General features: G+C 28.7%; 1 protein-coding gene across 2 annotated transcripts in view; it reads right to left on the bottom strand.

The window, feature by feature from the left end:
• The window catches only part of LOC148309393 (uncharacterized), a 121,501-nt gene that overhangs the window by 58,717 nt on the left and 38,167 nt on the right, over nt 1–24,617 (bottom strand). Inside the window, exons 2-3 of one of the 2 annotated variants that reach the window (XM_088260163.1) lie at nt 20,343–20,414; nt 19,462–19,576 (exon numbers count right to left, since the gene is read on the bottom strand). In XM_088260163.1, the coding sequence (XP_088116289.1) occupies nt 19,462–19,576; nt 20,343–20,399 (172 nt within the window). In that variant the 5' untranslated portion in view covers nt 20,400–20,414. Of the gene's footprint in view, nt 1–17,092; nt 17,828–19,461; nt 19,577–20,342; nt 20,415–24,617 lie in introns of those variants that run through there. The other variant, XM_088260165.1, reaches the window with a different exon arrangement.

The following is a 24,617-nucleotide window of genomic DNA, read 5'->3' as shown; positions in this document are numbered from 1 at the left end:
ATGGTGATCATGACAGAATATCTACATATGGTAGTATGTTTATAATTTATAAGAAAAAGTCATAATTTGGTAAAGTCCATTATTTTGATATTACCGCCACTGCCGGGGCGCGAGGTGATGCGTAATCAGACAAAAGTAAAATATAATCGCAGGCAGCAGTGCTTCCCCAACCGTAGAAATGATTCCTTTCGGTTACGGTCAGGTGATATGAATTCATGCATGGGTGTGCGGGAAGCGAGAAGCGGGAAGCAAGAAGCGAGAAGCGGCTAGTGGAGAGGTGACTGAAGCATTTCGAATAGCTTGTTATACACTTGCGCTGACTATGCGCTGAGTAATCCCTTTATTTTGTATAAAGGGATTACTCGATTTACCGGAATTAAAATGACCGGAAAGCAAGTTTTTTTTTAACAGAAATATTTGGTTAGATAATTAATTATTGATAAATAATCTGGTCAAATTATAAGCTTAAATAATAAAAATGAAAATGGTATTTTCTGACGTTTCTCATGTGTGTGATTATAATCCAGGATTTGGACCTCACATACTAATATAAGAGTTTCCGCTTAGTAAAAAGCTTATTTACATCTTACCAATAGATGTCTCTAGTGAAGTTCTAGTGATTTAAGAACAAGGTTTCTAAATTGGTTCATATATATATATAGAGCTTCCAAGAATTTGAGTAGTGTGGTTGTCAATAATGGGTAGAATTGGTGAATGTTACACGTGTGTAAAGTGACCACTTAAACCAGCAACTTATGACGGTCGTCAGCCCCGTAAATGCCCAGACTTTCATATTCTTCTTCATCTTTGACGAGATGTCAAAAAATAACAAGAAATATTTGGTGTCCAAGCTTGTATATACAAATAACTTATATAAATTTTAACATCCGATGTAAAGGGCATACAATATGTCTAAATAATAATAACTATTCTGAATTTGCCAATCACCGAAAAGAAAATTATCACACATTTGATCAAAATAAGCTCTAAATATACTACTCACATGCAATAGGGGACTTAAATGTGATTACTCTGAAATATTAGAAATTAAAAAAAAAATTAATAATAATTTACAACTAATAAATGCACGAGTAAACGATTTTTCTAAAATTCCATTATTTAATATGTTTGCAAATATCACTCATCAGCCTTGATCCCCTTTGTCTGTGACTGCTAATCAATTCAAAAAAATAAAGCCATTTGAGCTCTACCCAAGCTCTTTTGCCTAGCGGTCAAAATATTTTAAATTTTGTTAAGTAGATAGTGTTAAATCACTAATATTTATTTTCACCCCCCCCTGGAAATCGAACCCGGGACTTCCAGCACGGTAGCTAAACACGCTGACCATTACACCACGGAGGCGGACAAATACTGTAATATTTATTTAATATTACCCTGGACTGGTTCCTGAAGCGCAAGAGTGATCACCTTGCCTTCATGTAAGTAATGATCAAGATAACACTGCGTCAATTTGATGCAGTGCTCTATGCACCATTAGGTGCGGATAAGGGTTATAATAATAAGTAGATGGTGTTTTAGTATTAATCAGTATTGAGAAGAAGCTGTTAGCTTCAAAACCGGAAGACATTATAATTAAGTTATAATAAAATATTTAAAGTGATTTTAAAACAAAGTTATATTTTAGTTAGAAATATTTAAGTTTTTATAATTTACAAAAATAATTCAAATTCATACTATTTCTGTGAGCCTAAGCGGCTTATAATAAAAATAGGTATCTAATTGTGGTAGAGTGGGTTTCCGAGAAGCATTGACTCATGAGTCCGCGACACTAACCACGGGACCACAACCCTTTACAAAAAAGTTCTTCTTTAGCTTTCTGTCCTTCACTGCTGGATATAGCTAGGCCTCTTCCGTATCAATTCATTTTTTCGGTCTGTTGCTGTTTGCAGCCAGCTTCTACCCCCCACAGCGGCTGTCGTCGGACCATCTTTTTGAGGTCTTTCGACGCCTCTTTTATTCTCCCAAGGTCTACATCTTAAAATTTTAGGGGTCCATCTTGTGGGGTCCTGTCTTGCAACCTGTCCAGCCCATTGTCACTCAAAAATTATTACAAATACCTGAATGAATTTAAAATAAGTTTTTTTTTAAATGAGTACCTATTTCTCTCATATATATTTTTTTTAGAAATATAAGATAAGAAAGTTTCGGTTTTGTTTAGGAACTTTTTAAATAAACTGTGGCATAAAAAATTGTATCTTTATAAAGTCATGTCAAACAATAAACTAAGTTTACTATAAAACCATTCTAACAATAATTTTTAATACCTTTATAAGAGTATAATTTTGCATACACATAAGTTGCTGCGAGATTTTTCTTAGAATTGAATTGTGCTGTTTCTATTCACAATGAAAATTGAATAAGTGCATGCATTATACATAAATGGACGTATGTACACGGTGTTGCAAAAATAGTATAAACTTCGGTGTAATAAAAAAAGTAAATAAAAAATACATGGAATATTTTGCGTCACTAAATGTTTCATAATAAATTTTGTTATTGTTAATAATAGTATATTTTTTTCTACAAGAAATGGATCAGTATATCGTATCCTTAGATGTTAAAAGTACCATCAACAATGCTTTGTACCAACCGGTTTAAAATTTGCAAAATTTTATTGATGTTAAAAGTTTTTTATGCATTTTCTTGTTTATTATTATAATTTAGGAAGTGCCTTTAATAACAAAATTATTATTTTATTTTATAAAGATTTTTACGAAATTCTCTAAGGTTTTTTTTACATCTTCTCTATATTGTACAAGAATAACTATCTTCCACTACTTCACGAGATCGTAACATATATATGTAGTTCGCATGCTTTGCTGTAATTTTCTATGGAACTTGCATATATAATTGAAAATAGATATTAAAAACCTGAAACCATTGTGTCAAAATTCATTTTTTAAATAATATGGATATTGAAAGATCTGAAAAATATTGGTTAAAATACTGCTTTATACAATTTTGTATTTAATATTAAAATGAAATAAAGGCACAAAAAATAATTTTAATATGGGTGATATTTGAGAAAATGTTCCAAAAAAGCCAATTCCGGAACTGTTTAACGCTTTTTTTACCCTTATCCACACCTAGAAATGCAAAGGGCACTGAATTGAATTGACGCAGTGTTATTTCGATCATCACTTACATGAAGACAAAGTGATCAGTTTTGCACTGCGGTACCAATCCAGGATATTAAATAAAAATAAGAGTGAAAAATTACAAATATTTATTTTTTCTCTCCTAAGAACCGATTTCAGGATAACAAGCGGGTTAGCCAAACACGCTAACCACTACCCTACGGAGGTGTACAACGTTACGATGAAAGCATTTAAAAAAAAAAATAATAATAATAAATTAACAGTTTATTGTAAATGCTTTATTTTTTGATATATTATTTAACTATTCTATTTTTCTTTGTTCAATTAGTGCCCTCGACACAGTAAAACTCAGTGAGAGCACATTATTGTAATTTGTAATTATGTATATGACGAAAAATTAACAAATAAATCAATTAACTTAAAACAATGTATACTATAAAACAAATGTAGTTTATTACTATACCGTAAAAATAATTGTGAATGCCACACGTAATATTTTTATCCGCAAATCACGATTTTTTTAGACTAAGTGCTTCAATATCTGGCGGCCATTTTCAGGTATTTTTAAATCGATCTTCGTGAAGAAGGGAGTGCCATAATATTAATGCCTCATGCAGAGGTGGATACATGAGAGTTTTTGTAACGATTTATTTAAAATAAAACTGATACAGACACACAAATTTGTTTTAGTCATTAGAATGTTCCCCTGACGTAATACTATTTCAACCCTAGAAATTATATTTTCTTTGTATGTGTTCATGCAGATTTATTTATTTGATATTGATTTAAAAACTGTACGTAATTTGAAGTTTAAAATATTATATTTTCTGTGTGAATACAATTTTGTTACAATTTAAATATATCTGTGGCTACAATTATTTGATCAACAATTTGCACGTCAAAAGCTTGTTTTAAGTGTGAATTAAATGCTTTTTAAATTTTATACTTACAAATTGATCTGAGAATAAACAAATATTAAAAGGCTTTACAAATTTGCCTTTAACATTTTTTTAATACGCCATGTTGTACAAACGATTGAGCTGCATTCTGCTATTTTTTTTCATAATGCTTTGTCAAAAGTGTGGTTTATTCCTATAATTATTTGCGTAATACTAATCATGAAAAATTAAAAACTAAATATCCGATATTTATGGTACAAGAAAAATTCAATTATTTTATTTTAATTGTTTAAATATTATAAAACAGCAGTTGTAAGAGTTTTCAATAATTAACTTAATATAAGATTTTATTGACAGCACCACCTCGTAGGAATAATAGGATTAAAATAAAATGAATTTAAATATATGTTTTTTAAACGTCTATTTTGACTTATTTTACGGTCTTATGCCGGTTATTATTTTGCTAATGTAGTATTTTCGTAAACCTACTTTAAACGGATACTGTCATATTTCAACCATAAAAAATAAAATTTTAGGATTTTATGGTATAAATAAAAAAAACAAGAAGGGTTCGGTGTGCGGCGAATGTATCTAAGATAAATGTAGGTATGGATAATGAATATTCATTTCATTCACTTTTCCGAAGATATTTCATAGTTTTGAACGTAATTTTAACGCATATTTAACATCATAATTATGTTATTTTTTGACATTTCATCAAAGATGAAGAAGAATATGGAAGTCTGGGCATTTACGGGGCTTACGACCGTCATAGGCTGGTTTGAGTGATCACTTTACACACGTGTAACATTCACCAATTCTACCCATTATTGACAACCACACTACTCAAATTCTTCGAAGTTCTATATATATGAACCAATTTAGAAACTTTGTTCTTGAATCACTAGAACTTCACTAGAGACATCTATTGGTGAGATGTAAAGAAGCTTTTTTATTAAGCAGAAACTCTTATATTAGTATGTGAGATCCGAATCCCGGATTATAATCACACACATGAGAAACGCCAGAAAATACCATTTTCATTTTTATTATTAAGCTTATAATTTGACCAGATAATTTATTTACAACATTTTGAGTGTGTCCAAATACTTGTTCACAAAATCTGGATTATCTCCAATTACAGGAGTTATTTTCATATTATTTTTTTTGACATTTCATCAAAGATGAAGAAGAATATGGAAGTCTGGGCATTTACGGGGCTTACGACCGTCATAGGCTGGTTTGAGTGATCACTTTACACACGTGTAACATTCACCAATTCTACCCATTATTGACAACCACACTACTCAAATTCTTCGAAGTTCTATATATATCTGAACCAATTTAGAAACTTTGTTCTTGAATCACTAGAACTTCACTAGAGACATCTATTGGTGAGATGTAAAGAAGCTTTTTTATTAAGCTGAAACTCTTATATTAGTATGTATGTATTAATATAAGAGTTTCTGCTTAATAAAAAAGCTTCTTTACATCTCACCAATAGATGTCTCTAGTGAAGTTCTAGTGATTCAAGAACAAAGTTTCTAAATTGGTTCATATATATAGAACTTCGAAGAATTTGAGTAGTGTGGTTGTCAATAATGGGTAGAATTGGTGAATGTTACACGTGTGTAAAGTGATCACTCAAACCAGCCTATGACGGTCGTAAGCCCCGTAAATGCCCAGACTTCCATATTCTTCTTCATCTTTGATGAAATGTCAAAAAATAATATGAAAATAACTCCTGTAATTGGAGATAATCCAGATTTTGTGAACAAGTATTTGGACACACTCAAAATGTTATCATAATTATGAATTTTAATATTAACACATAATCGTTTAAGAATATCCTTGTTAGTTCACAGGGAACTAATTAAACAAAAATAGTAAAGGAAATTGAAACCATAAACCAAGCAAGGACACAAAATGTCGAACCCTCCTGTAGTCAAGAGGCCGGCTTCTTCTGAAAAGTTTTCTACCAGCAATTAGCAAATGCTGAGAAGTTCCTCATTGGCTCACACTAGTTTATCCCTCCAGATTAAAATAAAATATGTTTTCTAGCTAGAAAAAACAAAATCCACTCAATGATCTACAGACCTTGTATATAATAAGCAAGGTAAATAATAAATGCAATTCCCGTTAAAAAAACATTTGAGGATAATCTATCATATCAATAAAGTTATTTTGATAAAGATTTATCTACTTTAATACAATACATGTTACATATCTATATCGAACATCTATCATATCACGATTTGAATCACTTATATTAAAATCTAATGTAGCCTTCTTTATTGAAAATTCAATCCAACCCACATGCCTACCATCGCATAATGAACAGCTCCGAAACCTACAGTTATCGCAATACCTGTTACTTCTCTTCAAGGTATTGGTCAGTGGGTACAAAAAATACAATATTTGCCCGTTGGCAGGGTCATTCGAAAAGTTCACGAAGTAAAGCTGAACCACATCTGTTAGATTCCAGATAATCAATTATTCTCACAGAATTACGGTGCAACACTCCGAACGAATGGAATGACAGGTATATAAATTAAGAGAACAAATAATCCAAAAAGCGGTGTCTTTGAATACTTCTATGAACAGAATTCTTCCTACAGTATCTTTTCATAATTCGTTGATGATAATCTTCATCCTTTCTAATTGTTACTTTCTATTCAATCTAGAACATGCTGTAACATAGTGTAAAACAATTTATCTTGGAAAATAGCGTTAAAAACAATTTTGTACTGATAACTCAATAGGTCCATACTAAATTTATTTTTGCATACAAAATGTACGATATTTGGTTTAAAAAAATACTAACGTGAGTATTATTTTCTTATTAATTGCCACGGGAACTTTCACTTGATCATATCGTTATAATTATATTCAATATTCATGTGGTATTGAGTTGAAAAAAAAAACATGTGAGTATGTATTTCTTTAAACTCATCTACGAAATAAAAACTGCATGCAATTAGGTTTTTTTGTTGAAATATAATATTCAATATGAAAAAGGCCATACATTATAAAAATAATATTTGATTTACTGACGTAGATGGGATTTTTTTATTGGAATGCACAATAGTATAGCATAATAAACATGAAACTTTGATATTTAATAAATGTAGGTTTCTCAGCTTGAGACGAAGCATGTCTCGTTTTTAGATAAAATAATATAGAATTCTGGACATCCCAGGGCTTACGACCTGGCATTTGGCCGGCTTAAGTGATCATTTTATAGACTTGTGTAATTATCACCATTCTGACCATTTTTTAACATCATTAGTGAATTATTTTTTTGAAAGATGTAAATATGCGTTGTTAAAATATATATATATATACATATAAATATATATATATATATATATATATATATATATATATATATATATATATATATATATATATATATATATATTTATATATATATATATATATATATATATATATATATATATATATATATATATATATATATATATATATATATATATATATATATAAATATATATATATATAGATATATATATATATATATATATATATATATATATATATTTTAACAACGCATATTTACATCTTTCAAAAAAATAATTCACTAATGATGTTAAAAAATGGTCAGAATATTTACATCTTTCAAAAAAATAATTCACTAATGATGTTAAAAAATGGTCAGAATGGTGATAATTACACAAGTCTATAAAATGATCACTTAAGCCGGCCAAATGCCAGGTCGTAAGCCCTGGGATGTCCAGAATTCTATATTATTTTATCTAAAAACGAGACATGCTTCGTCTCAAGCTGAGAAACCTACATTTATTAAATATCAAAGTTTCATGTTTATTATGCTATACTATTGTGCATTCCAATAAAAAAATCCCATCTACGTCAGTAAATCAAATATTATTTTTATAATGTATGGCCTTTTTCATATTGAATATTATATTTCAACAAAAAAACCTAATTGCATGCAGTTTTTATTTCGTAGATGAGTTTAAAGAAATACATACTCACATGTTTTTTTTTTCAACTCAATACCACATGAATATTGAATATAATTATAACGATATGATCAAGTGAAAGTTCCCGTGGCAATTAATAAGAAAATAATACTCACGTTAGTATTTTTTTAAACCAAATATCGTACATTTTGTATGCAAAAATAAATTTAGTATGGACCTATTGAGTTATCAGTACAAAATTGTTTTTAACGCTATTTTCCAAGATAAATTGTTTTACACTATGTTACAGCATGTTCTAGATTGAATAGAAAGTAACAATTAGAAAGGATGAAGATTATCATCAACGAATTATGAAAAGATACTGTAGGAAGAATTCTGTTCATAGAAGTATTCAAAGACACCGCTTTTTGGATTATTTGTTCTCTTAATTTATATACCTGTCATTCCATTCGTTCGGAGTGTTGCACCGTAATTCTGTGAGAATAATTGATTATCTGGAATCTAACAGATGTGGTTCAGCTTTACTTCGTGAACTTTTCGAATGACCCTGCCAACGGGCAAATATTGTATTTTTTGTACCCACTGACCAATACCTTGAAGAGAAGTAACAGGTATTGCGATAACTGTAGGTTTCGGAGCTGTTCATTATGCGATGGTAGGCATGTGGGTTGGATTGAATTTTCAATAAAGAAGGCTACATTAGATTTTAATATAAGTGATTCAAATCGTGATATGATAGATGTTCGATATAGATATGTAACATGTATTGTATTAAAGTAGATAAATCTTTATCAAAATAACTTTATTGATATGATAGATTATCCTCAAATGTTTTTTTAACGGGAATTGCATTTATTATTTACCTTGCTTATTATATACAAGGTCTGTAGATCATTGAGTGGATTTTGTTTTTTCTAGCTAGAAAACATATTTTATTTTAATCTGGAGGGATAAACTAGTGTGAGCCAATGAGGAACTTCTCAGCATTTGCTAATTGCTGGTAGAAAACTTTTCAGAAGAAGCCGGCCTCTTGACTACAGGAGGGTTCGACATTTTGTGTCCTTGCTTGGTTTATGGTTTCAATTTCCTTTACTATTTTTGTTTAATTAGTTCCCTGTGAACTAACAAGGATATTCTTAAACGATTATGTGTTAATATTAAAATTCATAATTATGATAACATTTTGAGTGTGTCCAAATACTTGTTCACAAAATCTGGATTATCTCCAATTACAGGAGTTATTTTCATATTATTTTTTGACATTTCATCAAAGATGAAGAAGAATATGGAAGTCTGGGCATTTACGGGGCTTACGACCGTCATAGGCTGGTTTGAGTGATCACTTTACACACGTGTAACATTCACCAATTCTACCCATTATTGACAACCACACTACTCAAATTCTTCGAAGTTCTATATATATGAACCAATTTAGAAACTTTGTTCTTGAATCACTAGAACTTCACTAGAGACATCTATTGGTGAGATGTAAAGAAGCTTTTTTATTAAGCAGAAACTCTTATATTAATACATACATACTAATATAAGAGTTTCATATATATATATATATATATATATATAAATATATATATATATATATATATATATATATATATATATATATATATATATATATATATATATATATATATATATATATATATATATATTTATATATATATATAAATATATATATACATATATATATATATATATATATATATATATATATATATATATATATATATATATATTTATATGTATACATATATATATATATGTACATATATATATATATATATATATATATATATATATATATATATATATATATATATATATATATATATATACATATATATATATATTTATATATATATATATATATATATATATATATATATATATATATATATATATATATATATATATATATATATATATATATATATATATATATATATATATATATATATATATATATATATATATATATATATAAATATATATATATATGTATATATATATATATATATATATATATATATATATATATATATATATATATATATATATGTACATATATATATATATGTATACATATAAATATATATATATATATATATATATATATATATATATATATATATATATATATATATATATATATATCTTTTGTTTACTCCTTACCTTTCAATAACTCTTTTCTTTTAAAAAACATATATTTATTTCGAAGAAAAAACTTGTTTTTGCTATACAAAAACAATGTTTACAGCAAAAACGCAATCAAGTCAAATGTTACCTGGGTTTAGAGAAAATTAAGTTGCGGCCTTTCGATTATCCCACCGTAAATAGAGAAAAAGCTCCAATAAAATAAAAGGAGGTGAAGAAATATCTTGCTATCATAGATTTATTAACTTTCTTTTGCTGAGATGGTGTAGTTTTATTTTTTCTTACGGACATTTCAGATTGTAATACCGCATCCATTAGTGGACCTAATACAATCGTGTAGATAAAACTGCAAATCTAATTGCTTGTCATATTTATTACATCTAGCATATTAATCTAAACCTGTGTTTTAAATTGTCTGTGTGTTTGTACCCGACACTTAGATATTAGCAATAATAATAGGTGTATAAGACATCTTACCTCGTTATTTATATTTAACAGACGTTTCTAATCTTGATAAAAAAAAGAGTGAGGAAAGAACGGTAAAACAAATTTATGAGGCGAATGTAATTGGAAAAAGGAGCAAAGGAAGACTGAGAAAACTTGGCACAATCAAGTATGCTAAATTCTTGAAAGTGGTCAGGTTTGGAGTCGAAACAATAGGCGGGTATGTATGAGGAGATGCATGAACGTGGAAGAGGCGAAGAATGTTTGCAAGGACAGAGTGGTGTGGGGTTCTATTCTCTCTACCTACCCCTGAGGGGAAGCGGCGTAATGGTTAGTTAGTTTTTTTTCTAATCTTGATCTAAGCGATACACAGCTGCTACCAGGGGCGTGCCTTCCAAATAGGCATAAAAGCAGTGCCTATCCTTACTTACCCCCTTGACATAAAAACGCAACCAGTACCTACCCTACCTTACTAAGTAGTACAAGCATACCTTACTACTTACATCTACTTCCTACTCTAGTTAGTAGTACCTAGCTTACCTTACTACCTATACTGCCTACTCTTATTATTTATTTGTCCATGCTTCTGGCTGGTACCTATCTCGAATGTAAAAATTAATTGTAAAAACAGATAAATCATACTTATTATTATTACTCATCTTAAAAACATGAGTAAAATGGGCTGACTAATTGATATTTCTGCGCCAGAGAAGATGCTTTTAAGTAAATTGAGAGATAAAGCTTTTTACTTGTAATACAAAATAATATATTTTTAATATTCTCAATATTCTTAATATTTAAAGCATTTACTTTGTGGTTAGTCATTTACTTTTTTTTTCACAAAAATGTTAATAATATTAGTATATAACCACTCACCGAGATTTTTATGTCTACCAGTTTCGAGACGTACCCTTCTCTTCGTCAGAACAACCTCTATTACAGACACTATTACAAAATATATTTTCTAAGGAATTATGCAATTAAGGGTTTGCCTTTTTAATATTGTTTTTAATAATTTAATATTTCTTTTTTTGATATTTATGATTTTTGCTTTCATTGGATATAACAGTTTTTAAATAATGTAGATTTGTATGTATAAGGGTTTGTAAACACGTTTAAATGTAACACTTTCTAATTGTACCAAAACAAGTGTTGTATAAAACTCGTGAAAATACTTAAGGCATGTATTTGTACTTAAATATTAAATATCAAATGAATAAATATTTTGATACAAAGGGAATTTGAAATTCTGGTAATCCACAGATCTTACAGTAATTCACAAGGATGTTCAATAATGGCCTAAATTCTGAAAGTTACACAGTATATAAAGCGATCACTTATACCAGTCCAAGATTTCAAGTCTAGTACAAAGCCAGACATCCATATCAAATTCTCAAGACAATTAATATATTATCTTAAAATTTCATCTTTATTTATCTTGTAAATTTCTAGGAAATATCATTAAAGTAAGTACTCAATGAAAATTCTTACTTTAAGTTAATTTTAATCGCAGGTTTCAGAGACTAGAGGAATTATGGTTGGATACACTTGAGTTAAGCGCATAGTTCAAAGTACGATTAAACTTACAGGCATAAAATTGTTAAACTTCAACAAAAGGATACAAGAAGAGTCAAGTTGGAAAATCAACGGTGACACTCCGATTCCACCTTTTTTACTTGGATGTAAAAATAATTTTGGTTGAAGTACAGGTACTAACTTTAAAAAGGGTGTAAAAATTAGGTTTAAACATTGGGAACCTCGAGGTTAATTGGGTTTAAATGAGGAATATTTTGTGTATATATATACGTGATTTAAGAAGTGCAAAATAAAAGCTTTCTATATCATATCAAAAATGGCTATTGTGAAATCAATCATGGAACGTCATGATGTCTCATAAGATGGATCATAAATCTATGAATTCCAAAAACTAAGTATTGTGGTTGTCAATCAAGGGTAGAATGGTGAATATTACTTGCGTGTAAAGTGATCACTTAACCAGATTATGACAGGTCTGAAGCCTAGTAAATACTCTACTTCATTTTTCCCATATTCTACTTCATCTACGATAAGATGTCGAAAATATTAAGGGATGTTTAAGTTGTACAAACATTATTTTATGTTATTCTACGTGATTTTACAATAGGTAAGGAAGGACTCTTATATTGTGGAATTATTAAATTGGCTTTTATCATTGTCAATCAAACATTTTTTCTTTTTTTTTTATGTATAAGCTGCATATTTTTTTTACAATTATAGGTATTATGAATATACATACACTTTTTCGTTTCGCATCTATAAAATTACACAACCATGTTAGTATCTCTTTGAATAGTACAATTCGTTTCCAACCGGAATATAACCATTACAAAAGAATAGTTTATTGATATGCAATAATAAAAATGAAAAAGAAAACTTCATGTACCAAGTAAGCATTTTGTATTACAGTAATAGAACTGTCATTCATTTCGATTGTACAATAGTCAATTTCCCTACTTTTTAAAGGAATTCGTTTATCATATACAAAAGCGTTGTATAAGCAAATGTAGGTATTTTATTTTGAACAAATCTTAAGATTAAAAATATATTTTATAAACAGTAACTCAGATTTCTTGGTAAAATGAAAAAAATATATGTATAAATAACGCATATTTTACAGAGTAACTGTTACGTTCAGCAGATGACACTGCCATTGTTGTCAAAATAAAAAATATATAAAATACATTTTCACCTGTCAAGGGTCTTTGAATGCAATAAACAATATTTGAACATAAAAACAAGTACTTATTTAAATGTAACTTTGTGACAAAATTTTATTGTAAAAATAATTACTTAAGGAGATATTTTTTTTGAATGGAGGAACGTTTACATTTTTATTCATGTACATAGATATATAGAAGGGTTTATTGATAGTGGTATGCTAAATTCACGAACTTCAGTTATTAAAATTTTAACACAAGTAAAAGCTACATATTAATTTATGATCAAATAACAGAAAAATACTGCTATTTTTACGAGCAAAAAACACTTACAACATACTGCAATAATTTAGCTCGTTATGATTCGATATTTATTTAATGTTTTATGTAGGATAATGAGTTACTATTACATACGAATTCATCAGATAATTTTGTTTATCTTTCCATTGCGCTGATGTAAGTATGTATTTATTTTTTCAAATACCGTTTTACTTAATATTTCATTTATGGTACGACCAAAGCAGGTTATGTTGTAATATAACATGAGTTATTTAATATAATGGGACAGTTAGAAAATGTTATTCATATCCACTAATGATTTTTACCAGTTATAAACACAGGTATAAATGCCGTTTTTCATATTGTGTAGACATCATTTAAATTCTTCAATAAAAAAATCTTTTTTTCGATATACAGCTGCCAGTGTTTCGAAATAACTTCATAACAAAACCGAGAGTTAACGAGTTAACGTGATGACTGGCTAATTAACACAGAATATGTGTTCTAAGCCAACTATTTTGATAAAAATGCGATTGCATGTCTATTTTACGAATGTAATTATATTTTAAATGTTGAGAAATAATGTTTTAAATGTATGTGAGAACTCATCTTCATACGTTTATCCAGTATGAATAAACAATGTAATTAAGGCCGTCTGAAGATCGGATTTGTACTCGGTGAAGACCAAATGCTGGCTATATAATCCCTGCAATGCTTCTATTATCTTATACGGCTGAGAGACCCAGAGTCCAGAGCAAATGTATACTCTGCTTTGAGAATAGATGCCTGCGAAGAATTTTAGGCGTGCGGTGGTTTGACTTCACGAGGAACGAAGAGATAGGGCTTGGAAGCCATAAATCTCTGGTCACAACTATCACCAAGAAAGGTCGATTCAGTTGGCTAGGCCATATAACTATGGTCACATAGCATGCTTCCCGAGAGCCTTAATCAAGCTTGCCTCTTTTAAAAGGGATTAGGATCCCACCGTCCTATACTGTTGACAATTTGTCAACAGTTTATGAAATCCATATACTCCACACAGGGAGCGGATATGTTTAAAAAGAAGAAGAAGAATAAAGAAGTAAAAAATCGAATTTTGAATAAAAAATATGATTAAATTTAAAGAATTTATTAATTTATAAATTGTTTAAGAATATTAACTATTTGCATCATTATAATGCCCCAGAAATTTTATGTTTCATCTTTATGTGAAAATTTCAATCTGAAATATGATAATTCAGTCTCTGAATGATATATCAATTATATGTAGGTGCCTCAAATGAGACAAAGCATCTATCGTGAACTGATTCTAAATGAATCTCACATATGTTAAATTGGAGAAAGCTATATACTTCACAAATTCTCAACTGATGGCAGTACCGACAATCAAAATTCTACATCTATCAAAAACTGCCTTCTACACTACTTGGAGCAGATAAGGGTTTAATAAAAATAAAAACTATAAATATTAAATATAAACGTGCAATGTGCAACATAAGTTACATTAAAAAACCCATTCGTTATATTTCCATCCATACACAAATAATTAAAAAAACATTCAAGTTTTACCACAAAAAAATGTCAACGGTGACACAGAATGACAGTTCTTAAAAAAAAGGATGTCAAAAATAATGAATATTGCATATTAATTATTGACAGAACAAGAAAACAACTTACTGAATTAACAAGAATGCAAAAAAATCTATTATATAATCATTGTAGAATTGATTAATGTTTTCTAGCAAATTCAGTATTTTTAAAAAGAAGTTAACCTAACAAGGAAATCAGCAGTTTTGTTAATACTATTTATTTCCCGAATCACTAAAATCAATTGTAGAATTGTATTGATTGAATTACTTATTTCTGGTTTAGTTTAGTTCTCTGGTACACTCAGCGACTTTAGGCGACTGAAAATTGTCACGTTTTCAGTCAAGTCTAAGTTCAAAGTCAAGTCAGTTTAAGTTGAATTGCGTCGTTAGACATATCATTAAAAGCTTCGAATCCGTACCTACTTTTCTACCGGCTAAATGATGCCGGAAAAAGATTTAATTTCCTACTCCATTGTACAAGAATTGGTAACGGCATTGCAAATTACTTTTATAAGGTGTGAATAGAAATAAATTGTAAAATTCGTACGAATGTAACACGTAGCCGATAATTACAGGCAATTAAAAAATTTTGGTATAACTGTTTGGCTAGGTGCTTTATTTTATTCGTTCGGTGCGCAATTCTTATAATAAGTACCTAACTATTAACCTTTGATCAAAGATCAATCGGATAAGAGTTATGTCAAATCCAGTTATCCAAACATATTTCTATGATCGTCCAACGCATGAAATCAATTTAAAGATGAATTAAGCAGATAAAAATTATATTATTGATATTCGATGATAATTCATATGGTATTTCAAAAAATCTCTTAAAAATAATTAATGATTATTCTAATACGTTAAATGAATCCATAATAATTAAATTTGAATAGTCAGTACACTTAACAATACATATTAAGATGATAACGAGTGATTACGCATTTTTTTCGCTGAGGTATTAACGAATTTATATATGTATATATATATATATATATATATATATATATATATATATATATATATATATATATATATATATATATATATATATATATATATATATATATATATATATATATATATATATATATATATATATATATATATATATATATATATATATATATATATATATATATATATATATATATATATATATATATATATATATATATATATATATATATATATATATATATATATATATATATATATATATATATATATATATATATATATATATATATATATATATATATATATATATATATATATATATATATATATATATATATATATATATATATATATATATATATATATATATATATATATATATATATATATATATATATATATATATATATATATATATATATATATATATATATATATATATATATATATATATATATATATATATATATATATATATATATATATATATATATATATATATATATATATATATATATATATATATATATATATTATAAGGTGTGTGGAAGGATGGCCGAAAAAGATTTGGCTTGATCAATTTAATCAGAACCTTAACTGAAACTGGTCAAAAGTCAGACAATCGGAGAGCATATATGACTATATGTATAGATGTGAAAGAAGCGAGGAGTGTATATCAGAACAGAATAATGTGGCGTACCATCCTCTCTGCCCACCTCGTGGGTAGTGGTAGTAGTAGTTTATATTTTGATACTCAATAAAAATTATAATGAATCGATACATCCAATATAAAGAGTAATGCTGAAATCAAGTTTAATATTGATTATATGGATGTCGAAAAGATGAAAAAATATGTATTCTGTGAAAGATATAAACCTATTTTTAAATATGTATTTTGTTTGTGATCTATTTTACCCCTAAGTAATAAATTATATTATTGTATAAAGCTTTAAACTTAAATTTAATTCTTACCCCAATGATGGTCTGGTGAAGCAATAGGTCCCCTCGATCCCTCCAGTTTTTAAAGTGAAGTATATAATTATGTCGAAACTTTCTTATGGAGAGTTAAAAATTACTTCAACTTGATCTCGGTAACTTTTGTTTACAACACGTGAACTTTTTGCACTGTTCTTTTCCACACGAACCGGACTTACAATCACTCATAATAGTCAGTACAAGACAAAACCAAAAACTGGTTTCGTTTAAACTTTTACTTTTTTAAGTTCAAGCCTTTTCTAAGAAATCTTTATTTGTTTTATCAACAAATAACGTAAATGTTAATTAATTTATTATTATTGCAAAACTCTTTCACAATAAATTAATCTTGTACAATATATTTTTAGGTTTTTCTAAACAATCACTTTTAAATCGAATAAGTTAGTATATTTAAATAATTTTTAAGCATTTTATGAAAGTCACCCTTTTATTTCGTTTTAGAAGAAACCTTTTAAGTTCTTATAAGAACTGCACCTGTTGCTTTTTAATAAAAGGTACTAAAATCACAGAATAAAAGAGTAATTATTCACTTAGATATTTATTAAACACACTTTTATCACTGTTATTAATTTCACACCCTTTAAAATAGCTTTCAGATAATGTTATTAAATAAACAAATATGGAAGGTCTCTAAGAGCGACTTTAAGGTTAGGATCCTTCAACTGTTACCATAGTATTGGCAGCTGCGTCATACGAAGGTACAACAGGTATGAAGTTGGAGCAAATGAAATACATGCGGCAAAACTACTCACGCGGTAAAACTTCACTCAAGCTTTTGAACATGAGTAAAAAAGCACCGTCCAAAAAACGGACGCAATTCAACAGTGAGTTCAAATACGCTGGACTTTTTTGTAGTAAAACTCTGATTCATTCTACTTATTTCCTTTCTAGAACAAAGATAGACTCAAAAGGCGAATGATAATCGGCAGGTCAGGTAAAAAGTCAGGTAAGCCGTTGGTCGGTGTTATAAATTTGTCTGCAAATTGTTAAGAAATTAATAGCATTCTTGTTCGAAACATGGCAGCGAACTCCGACCTGTGGAGTACCCTCATTAAAATAATTTATATGTAATTTTCTGTTCGAATTTCGGGATACGGGATAAAATATTGATTCGCGATTGAAAAATTATAAAGTGAGTAGAAAAAAATAGTTTTACACTGGTATTGTAAGGCTATTGCCATTTAATTATTCGCGTTTTCTGTTATAGCGTTGAACTTATATTTTTTTTAAAAGTATCAATTGCTTCAACATACTAAAATATTGTTTTTGGAATGCAAACAATGTGTATTAGAGTCGCTTGAAGTAATAAAATTTTGAATTAGAAACAAAAGCACAAAGCATGTTGAACGTTTTTTCATGACGTTACCCTTACTTATAAATTGTAAAAAAATTGTAATGAGAAAATTAAATTGATATCTTCAAAAAGGTCAAAATCATAAATGTATATCTTATATTTTTATATATTTATCTTTACATCTATGCATCTATTTTTGTTGTTGTAAAATATAACTAAACTGTAAACATTTTTTCCGTCTCATTTTCGCAACCAGTGGCGTGCACCACATATCATCAAAATGGTGTGAATTAGATCTTCAATCAAATAAAGGCAAGATGATCATTTAAACGTTAAAGATTTCTAGATTTAGGAGTCTAAAATATTCGATAGATAAGAAAAACGTAAGCGAATGACAATAATAGCTACGTGGGAAAAGAAATAAAACAAGGAAGAGTTTATAAAATTTATCGAAAAGAGGAAAATAAATTAAGGAATAAGACCAAAGTACTAGGCGTTGGAAACGCCTAGTGGTACAATCTTAAGTCTTAATCTTGGTAAGTCATATATATAAAACTTCCAAGAATTTGAGTAGTGTGGTTGTCAATAATGGGTAGAATTGGTGAATGTTACACGTGTGTAAAGTGATCACTTAAACCAGCCTATGACGGTCGTCAGCCCCGTAAATGCCCAGACTTCCATATTCTTCTTCATCTTTGATGAGATGTCAAAAAATAATATGAAAATAACTCCTGCAATTGGAGATAATCCAGATTTTGTGAACAAGTATTTGGACACACTCAACATGTTGTACAATCTTCTGCTATACAAACTACATGTTTACTAGTTTCTTAATAACTGAATATTGATAATATACAATTTCAATAGACGTACAAATGATTGATCGAGTATAAAACAACAAAAAAAACATTGTCTTCGTTTACGCAGATTCTTTATCCGCGACATTTAACCTGTATTAATCCCCGTGCAAAATAAGGGATAGTTTATTTATTTCATTTTATTAGGGTGAGAATTAAATGTGCTGCTTACGTAAGATGTAGAAAGTACTTACGGTAATATGATGTGAAACTTTCGGGGGAAATCGGAGTGAAAACTAGAGGGGTTGATCGTGGTGGTAAAGGTGGAGCATTTCCCAAAAAGACAAGTTGGTCTAGTTGCCCCATCTTCTGAAATAAAAAATCAAGCTTCAATCAAAAGGTTTGCGTCTTCGTTAAAAACAAGCCGTACAAACGCAATAACAAAATCAATAAATACAATTAATAAAATTCAATTACACTTATTTTTGTTATAAAACTTAAAGCTTAATAATCACTACCGTTTTATTTAATAATTTTTGATGAGTACTAAATTGATTTATGACATAAGAGAGCTCTGTTGACGAGAATTGTAAGTTTTAAGACGTTTGGTTTTGAAACCTCTCAATGAAAGCGGTTCTGATCCACAATAAAGGCTTGGCTTGTTTTTACACCAAACACAGAGGGTAGAGCATCTTATTTTCATGAATAAATTCACTTTTAATACTTTTAATAATTTAGGGATAAAATTATTTTGAAGAGGATTTCCGAAAAAACAAAAATATTGTTGAAATTTCACATAGAAAACTTTATCGGCGAAAATCTTTTATAGATATTTTTTATTAATTTACTTTAATTTCAAGGTATGTATTGTTAAAATTTTTGACCTCTACTTTTGGTCAGTGACTGAAACAGTCGGCAGTGTATTTCACTTCAAAAATGGTAGTGTATAAAATAGGTCTGCTTTAATTTCTTCTATCTCGTGACAGACGTGTAAATTAAATCCAATTAAATATTTTGGATTGTCTTAGCAACTCCTTCTAAGAATATGAAAATTAAGCAATATGAAAGTTCGACAATAATGTTATAATCATTATTTAAGAGTACCTAAAAACGTATTAAGTCTTTTGATGATTACCTGTAAAAAGTCTTCAGGAGTCGGTAGTTGATCAACATTAATATTTTTAGTCTGCATTTTACTACCGCATTCCTGAAAAAAACGTTTAATTAATAGTTTCATATTATCAATTCGTATTTTCGTAAAGTGAAGCAAACCTTCAGGTATCAGTCCTTGACAGTTACTGGTCATTGTTTTGTTAACGCGTTATAATTAAAAAAGGTATGTTTTAGACTAGATTAGCGCCCTTTTGTTTTAAATTCTTTAAATATTGTAAAGTTTTTTTTAATGACTTTCATTTTCTTCTTGTAAAATTATTTTGTAAGGGATACTTAACGTTCGCTCGAAAAATCGTACCTTTTTTTTTGTTTCAGTAAAAGAGAATTTATAATACACTTAAATTTAAAATTAGAAACATATTTGCTGTAAACAATATTCGGAACTTAGTGGTTTATAACTGTATGTTTTAAAAATTATCTTTCAAACTATCACTTCTAAAATATTTTAATTGATTTCTAGTCTTAGGATAATGAGAATATACTTTATAATCCGAAAAAAGTTGTTAAAAAAAGAAAAAATATATTTATATATGGGTTTCCTTAACTGGTCAATTAATTTATTATTAACCCTACTCGTGTGTTTGAAATGCGTGTATGTAGATAGGCACTTATACCTTCAGTTTATCTAGAGACATTTTAAACTAGATAAATTATTATTATTCATCACAAGTTCAATTTTCGACATCCTAACCTAAAAGCGTTTTAAACTTTATAAAATGGAACAACTTTGTTTAAACCACATTTTTATTATTAGTGCACTTTTGTTTTTGGTAAGGGAATGTAATTAATTATGAGTATTTTAATGTTTTAAAATTTAATAAACCATAATATTGACAAGGTTCTTATCGAAACCGGTAGGTTAAAGTGTATTAATAATAAAAATTTGGTTAAAACAAAGTTGTTTAATTTTATAAAGTTCATAAAATATGCCACAAGGTATCTGCGAAAAGCATTCAATAAATAAAAGCGTTATGTTCATTACTTAAATGGTATAAGTATTACATAGATATTTTGGGGTAATATTGATCTATTTCATTAAAATTTTACTTGATAAATACCACTATCATCTAAAAATAATATATCAGTGGTATTTTTATCAAGTAAATATCACTAATTTACAAAATAAGAAACATCTTTTACCCCCTCCCCATTTTTCAACATCCCAAGGGCACAACTTTAAAAATTGGATAAATTTCACATAACTTTTTTAATAATTTGGCTATAATACATTGAAATACGTGTCACAATAGATTTCAAAGAACATTCGTAAATACCGTAAATGTGAAGTAAAACTAAAAATGGATATAACTACTGTTTAACGAACCAAGTTTATTTTTCTTTAGCTTCAACGAGCGATGTTCAAATATTTAAGAAGACAATATTAACTTCCCGCGAAAAGTAAATGCTACACGAATTCCGTGAATATTATTTTTAATTTCATTAGGATTGAACTTTGTGCGAGGGAGAAAATATTAATTTTCTGATACAATTAACTTCTTACTCTCTGTTGAGCTTTCGGGAAAATTGTACCCTTTTTCTCTATAGCTGTACACGAGTACACAAATTTAATAAAGGACACAGCAATACAAATTTTTTGCTTGGCGAGGAGATGAAAATTAATATTAATTTAATTATTTTACTTTATGAACTACATACGTATGTAAGAGCATTTCTTGGTACAATTTCCAAGTGGAGTATGAAACACTTTCAAATGATGTAAAAAGTAATGCTGGCATTTTTAGTGTATAACCACTCATCGAGATTTCAATTTACCAGTTTCGAGATGTGTCCGTCTCTTCATCAGGACAATCACTCTTTATCATGCTAATAACACTACACGTCACTATTATAGCACTATTCATAAACTTACAACTACTTATAAAAAATATTAAATACATGCGTTTTCAGTTGAACTGAGGAGCAGCATGCACTAATGACCAAAGATCAATATTCACTAAAGGCTAAAAATAACAGCATTAATTTATTATTTTAAAGGATTATTTACATAATCTGTACAAAACACTCTTCTTATCATTCGTCGTTTATTTGGATTATTTTGAAAAATTGTATAGATTTTTTTAAAGTGAATATTTTAACGTCGTCATTTTATGGAACAATAATAATTTAATTAAACATTAAATGAAACAATAATAATAAAGTCACATTTGGTGGTTTAGTGGGTATCCAGAAAATAATAGATTCGTTGATGATGTCAAAACTTAACTATGTATGAAATTACAGATCTGTAAAGTGATAGAAGGATTCATTGTCACTTTAGCATCTATTTGATATTACCTGAAGCGCAAGAATGATCAACTCACCTTCATATAAATAATTTGATGGGAATTTTTATGCACCATTCGGTGCGGATGAGGATAAAAAGAAAGCTGTTCCCACGTATGTGCTAGTAAGAGTGTGCATAATAAATAAACGCAATATTGTTCGAAGCAACTTTACGATCTAGTAATGATTTTTTATATCCCTCTCGCAAAGGGATATTCATGTATCCGAATATTATATAATCAATTTTCAGTTATATATAGCTCGCATGAAAATATGAAGTGAGGCTTGCCCTTAAAAGTTTAGAGCTTTTTATGATAATTTAGCAATAAAACGTACCCTTTGCCCTTAGGTTATCCCGAGTAGAGCGTGAAAGAGATAAGTGGGTAGGTAAATAATGTTCATTTTAGACATTTTCATAGCATCACTCATAAAGCGGGAACACTTGGCAATTTTCCACCTCTCTTATACCACATTGTGGGTAGATTGACATTTTAGAAAAAGAATTGTTTTAATAAAAAAGCAATCTTCAAGTTTAATAAGGTTCGCAAATATGTATATTGTAATTTCACCGTCATGAAAAAAAAACATGATTCGAAGGTATGGCGTATGTGACGTTGACCATAAAGGATCTACAACCTGATGACGAGGAGAGCTGACTCCAACAATCTAAAAAGACGATAAGCAGGTATGGAGTCAGGAAGAAGAAGAAGAACGCTTGTTACAGATTGTTTCGAAATGAAAATCCGATGAAACTTGGATTAAATCCTGAATGTTTTGGTCACATAATTACACCGGGTGTAATTAGAAAGAATTTCTCAAATCTTCGCAAATCTGGAAACTCATTAATCATCATCTTAAATTACTCTGTGTTGAACACAGCCAGGTTGACTTTGCAATCATTATTTATCTTGGATCTGTTCTTCCTCCGGTTAGGATCTTTAATTATTACTTTTCAAAGGGGTTTGGAAATCCAATTTCTATTTAACCCCGACAGCATAATGGTTTTACATTTTGTATCTTGTCAAAGAACAAACTTTGTTATTTTATTTATTTGAAATTTGTCAACTATTTTCATTGAGAGGCTCCGTAGAGTAACGGTAAGCTTGGATGGCTTGCATACATGATTTTTAACATCTTAACATAGATGAATAAAATGGACGTTTTGTTTTTCTCAATATTATTAATATTTGAAGCATTTACTTTGTGGTTAGTCATTTTAACTTTCATTTTTTACATTTTTTTTGTAATATAAGTAAATAACCACGGTTTTAAAACGTACCTATCTCTTCGTCAGGACAATAACTACCAAAGCGTGCAAACAATACTACCCTTCACTACCCATAGCACTATTGTGTGAATAGTGCTATGGTAGTGAAAGAAACCATTAAAATTTCCAAGTGCTCATACGTTTCAAGGAAATTCAATGAATCCTCAAAATTGCCAAGAAATATCAATTCTGAGAGAACCCAAACAAAAACCGGCTGATAAAATCTTTAAATCTTTAAATATAAAATCTTTAAGTTATTTAGGAGACAAATTATTTTTTACGAACGTTCTTTCAAATAAAATAAAAATTGTGAATAACGATGGACCTTGGTACCTTTTTATTACCCCAAGGCGAGTCCACGTATGTAATAAAACTCCAAAGTCACATACATCCAAGAAGTTCGTGATATTCCGGATGTTGGACTGTACTTAAAATCATGGATATAAATTTGAAGGCATACAAATATACACTCATTTTCATTCATTAATACATGTTTGTAAACTGACTCCTGGCTATTCTGTCTGCTAACTCCTTTCTATCCTTTCTTGTAAGATTTTTTTTATCAAAGTTCACTCGAAAACTTTCGACAAATTGTCGGCTGAAGACGTCCTGGGCGGCTGGAATCTAATGGCTTGTAAAAGAGGCCAGCTTGGTTACGACTCGCGGGAGGTATGCAAAGTACATGAC

This window comes from Brachycentrus maculatus, unplaced genomic scaffold (assembly GCF_059751285.1).
Source record: "Brachycentrus maculatus isolate JH-2025_06_01 unplaced genomic scaffold, ASM5975128v1 h1tg000125l, whole genome shotgun sequence".
In the NCBI taxonomy this organism is placed as follows: Eukaryota; Metazoa; Arthropoda; class Insecta; order Trichoptera; family Brachycentridae; genus Brachycentrus; species Brachycentrus maculatus.
Note: the sequence above shows the minus strand (reverse complement) of the source record. Positions and strands in the feature narration are given on the sequence as shown.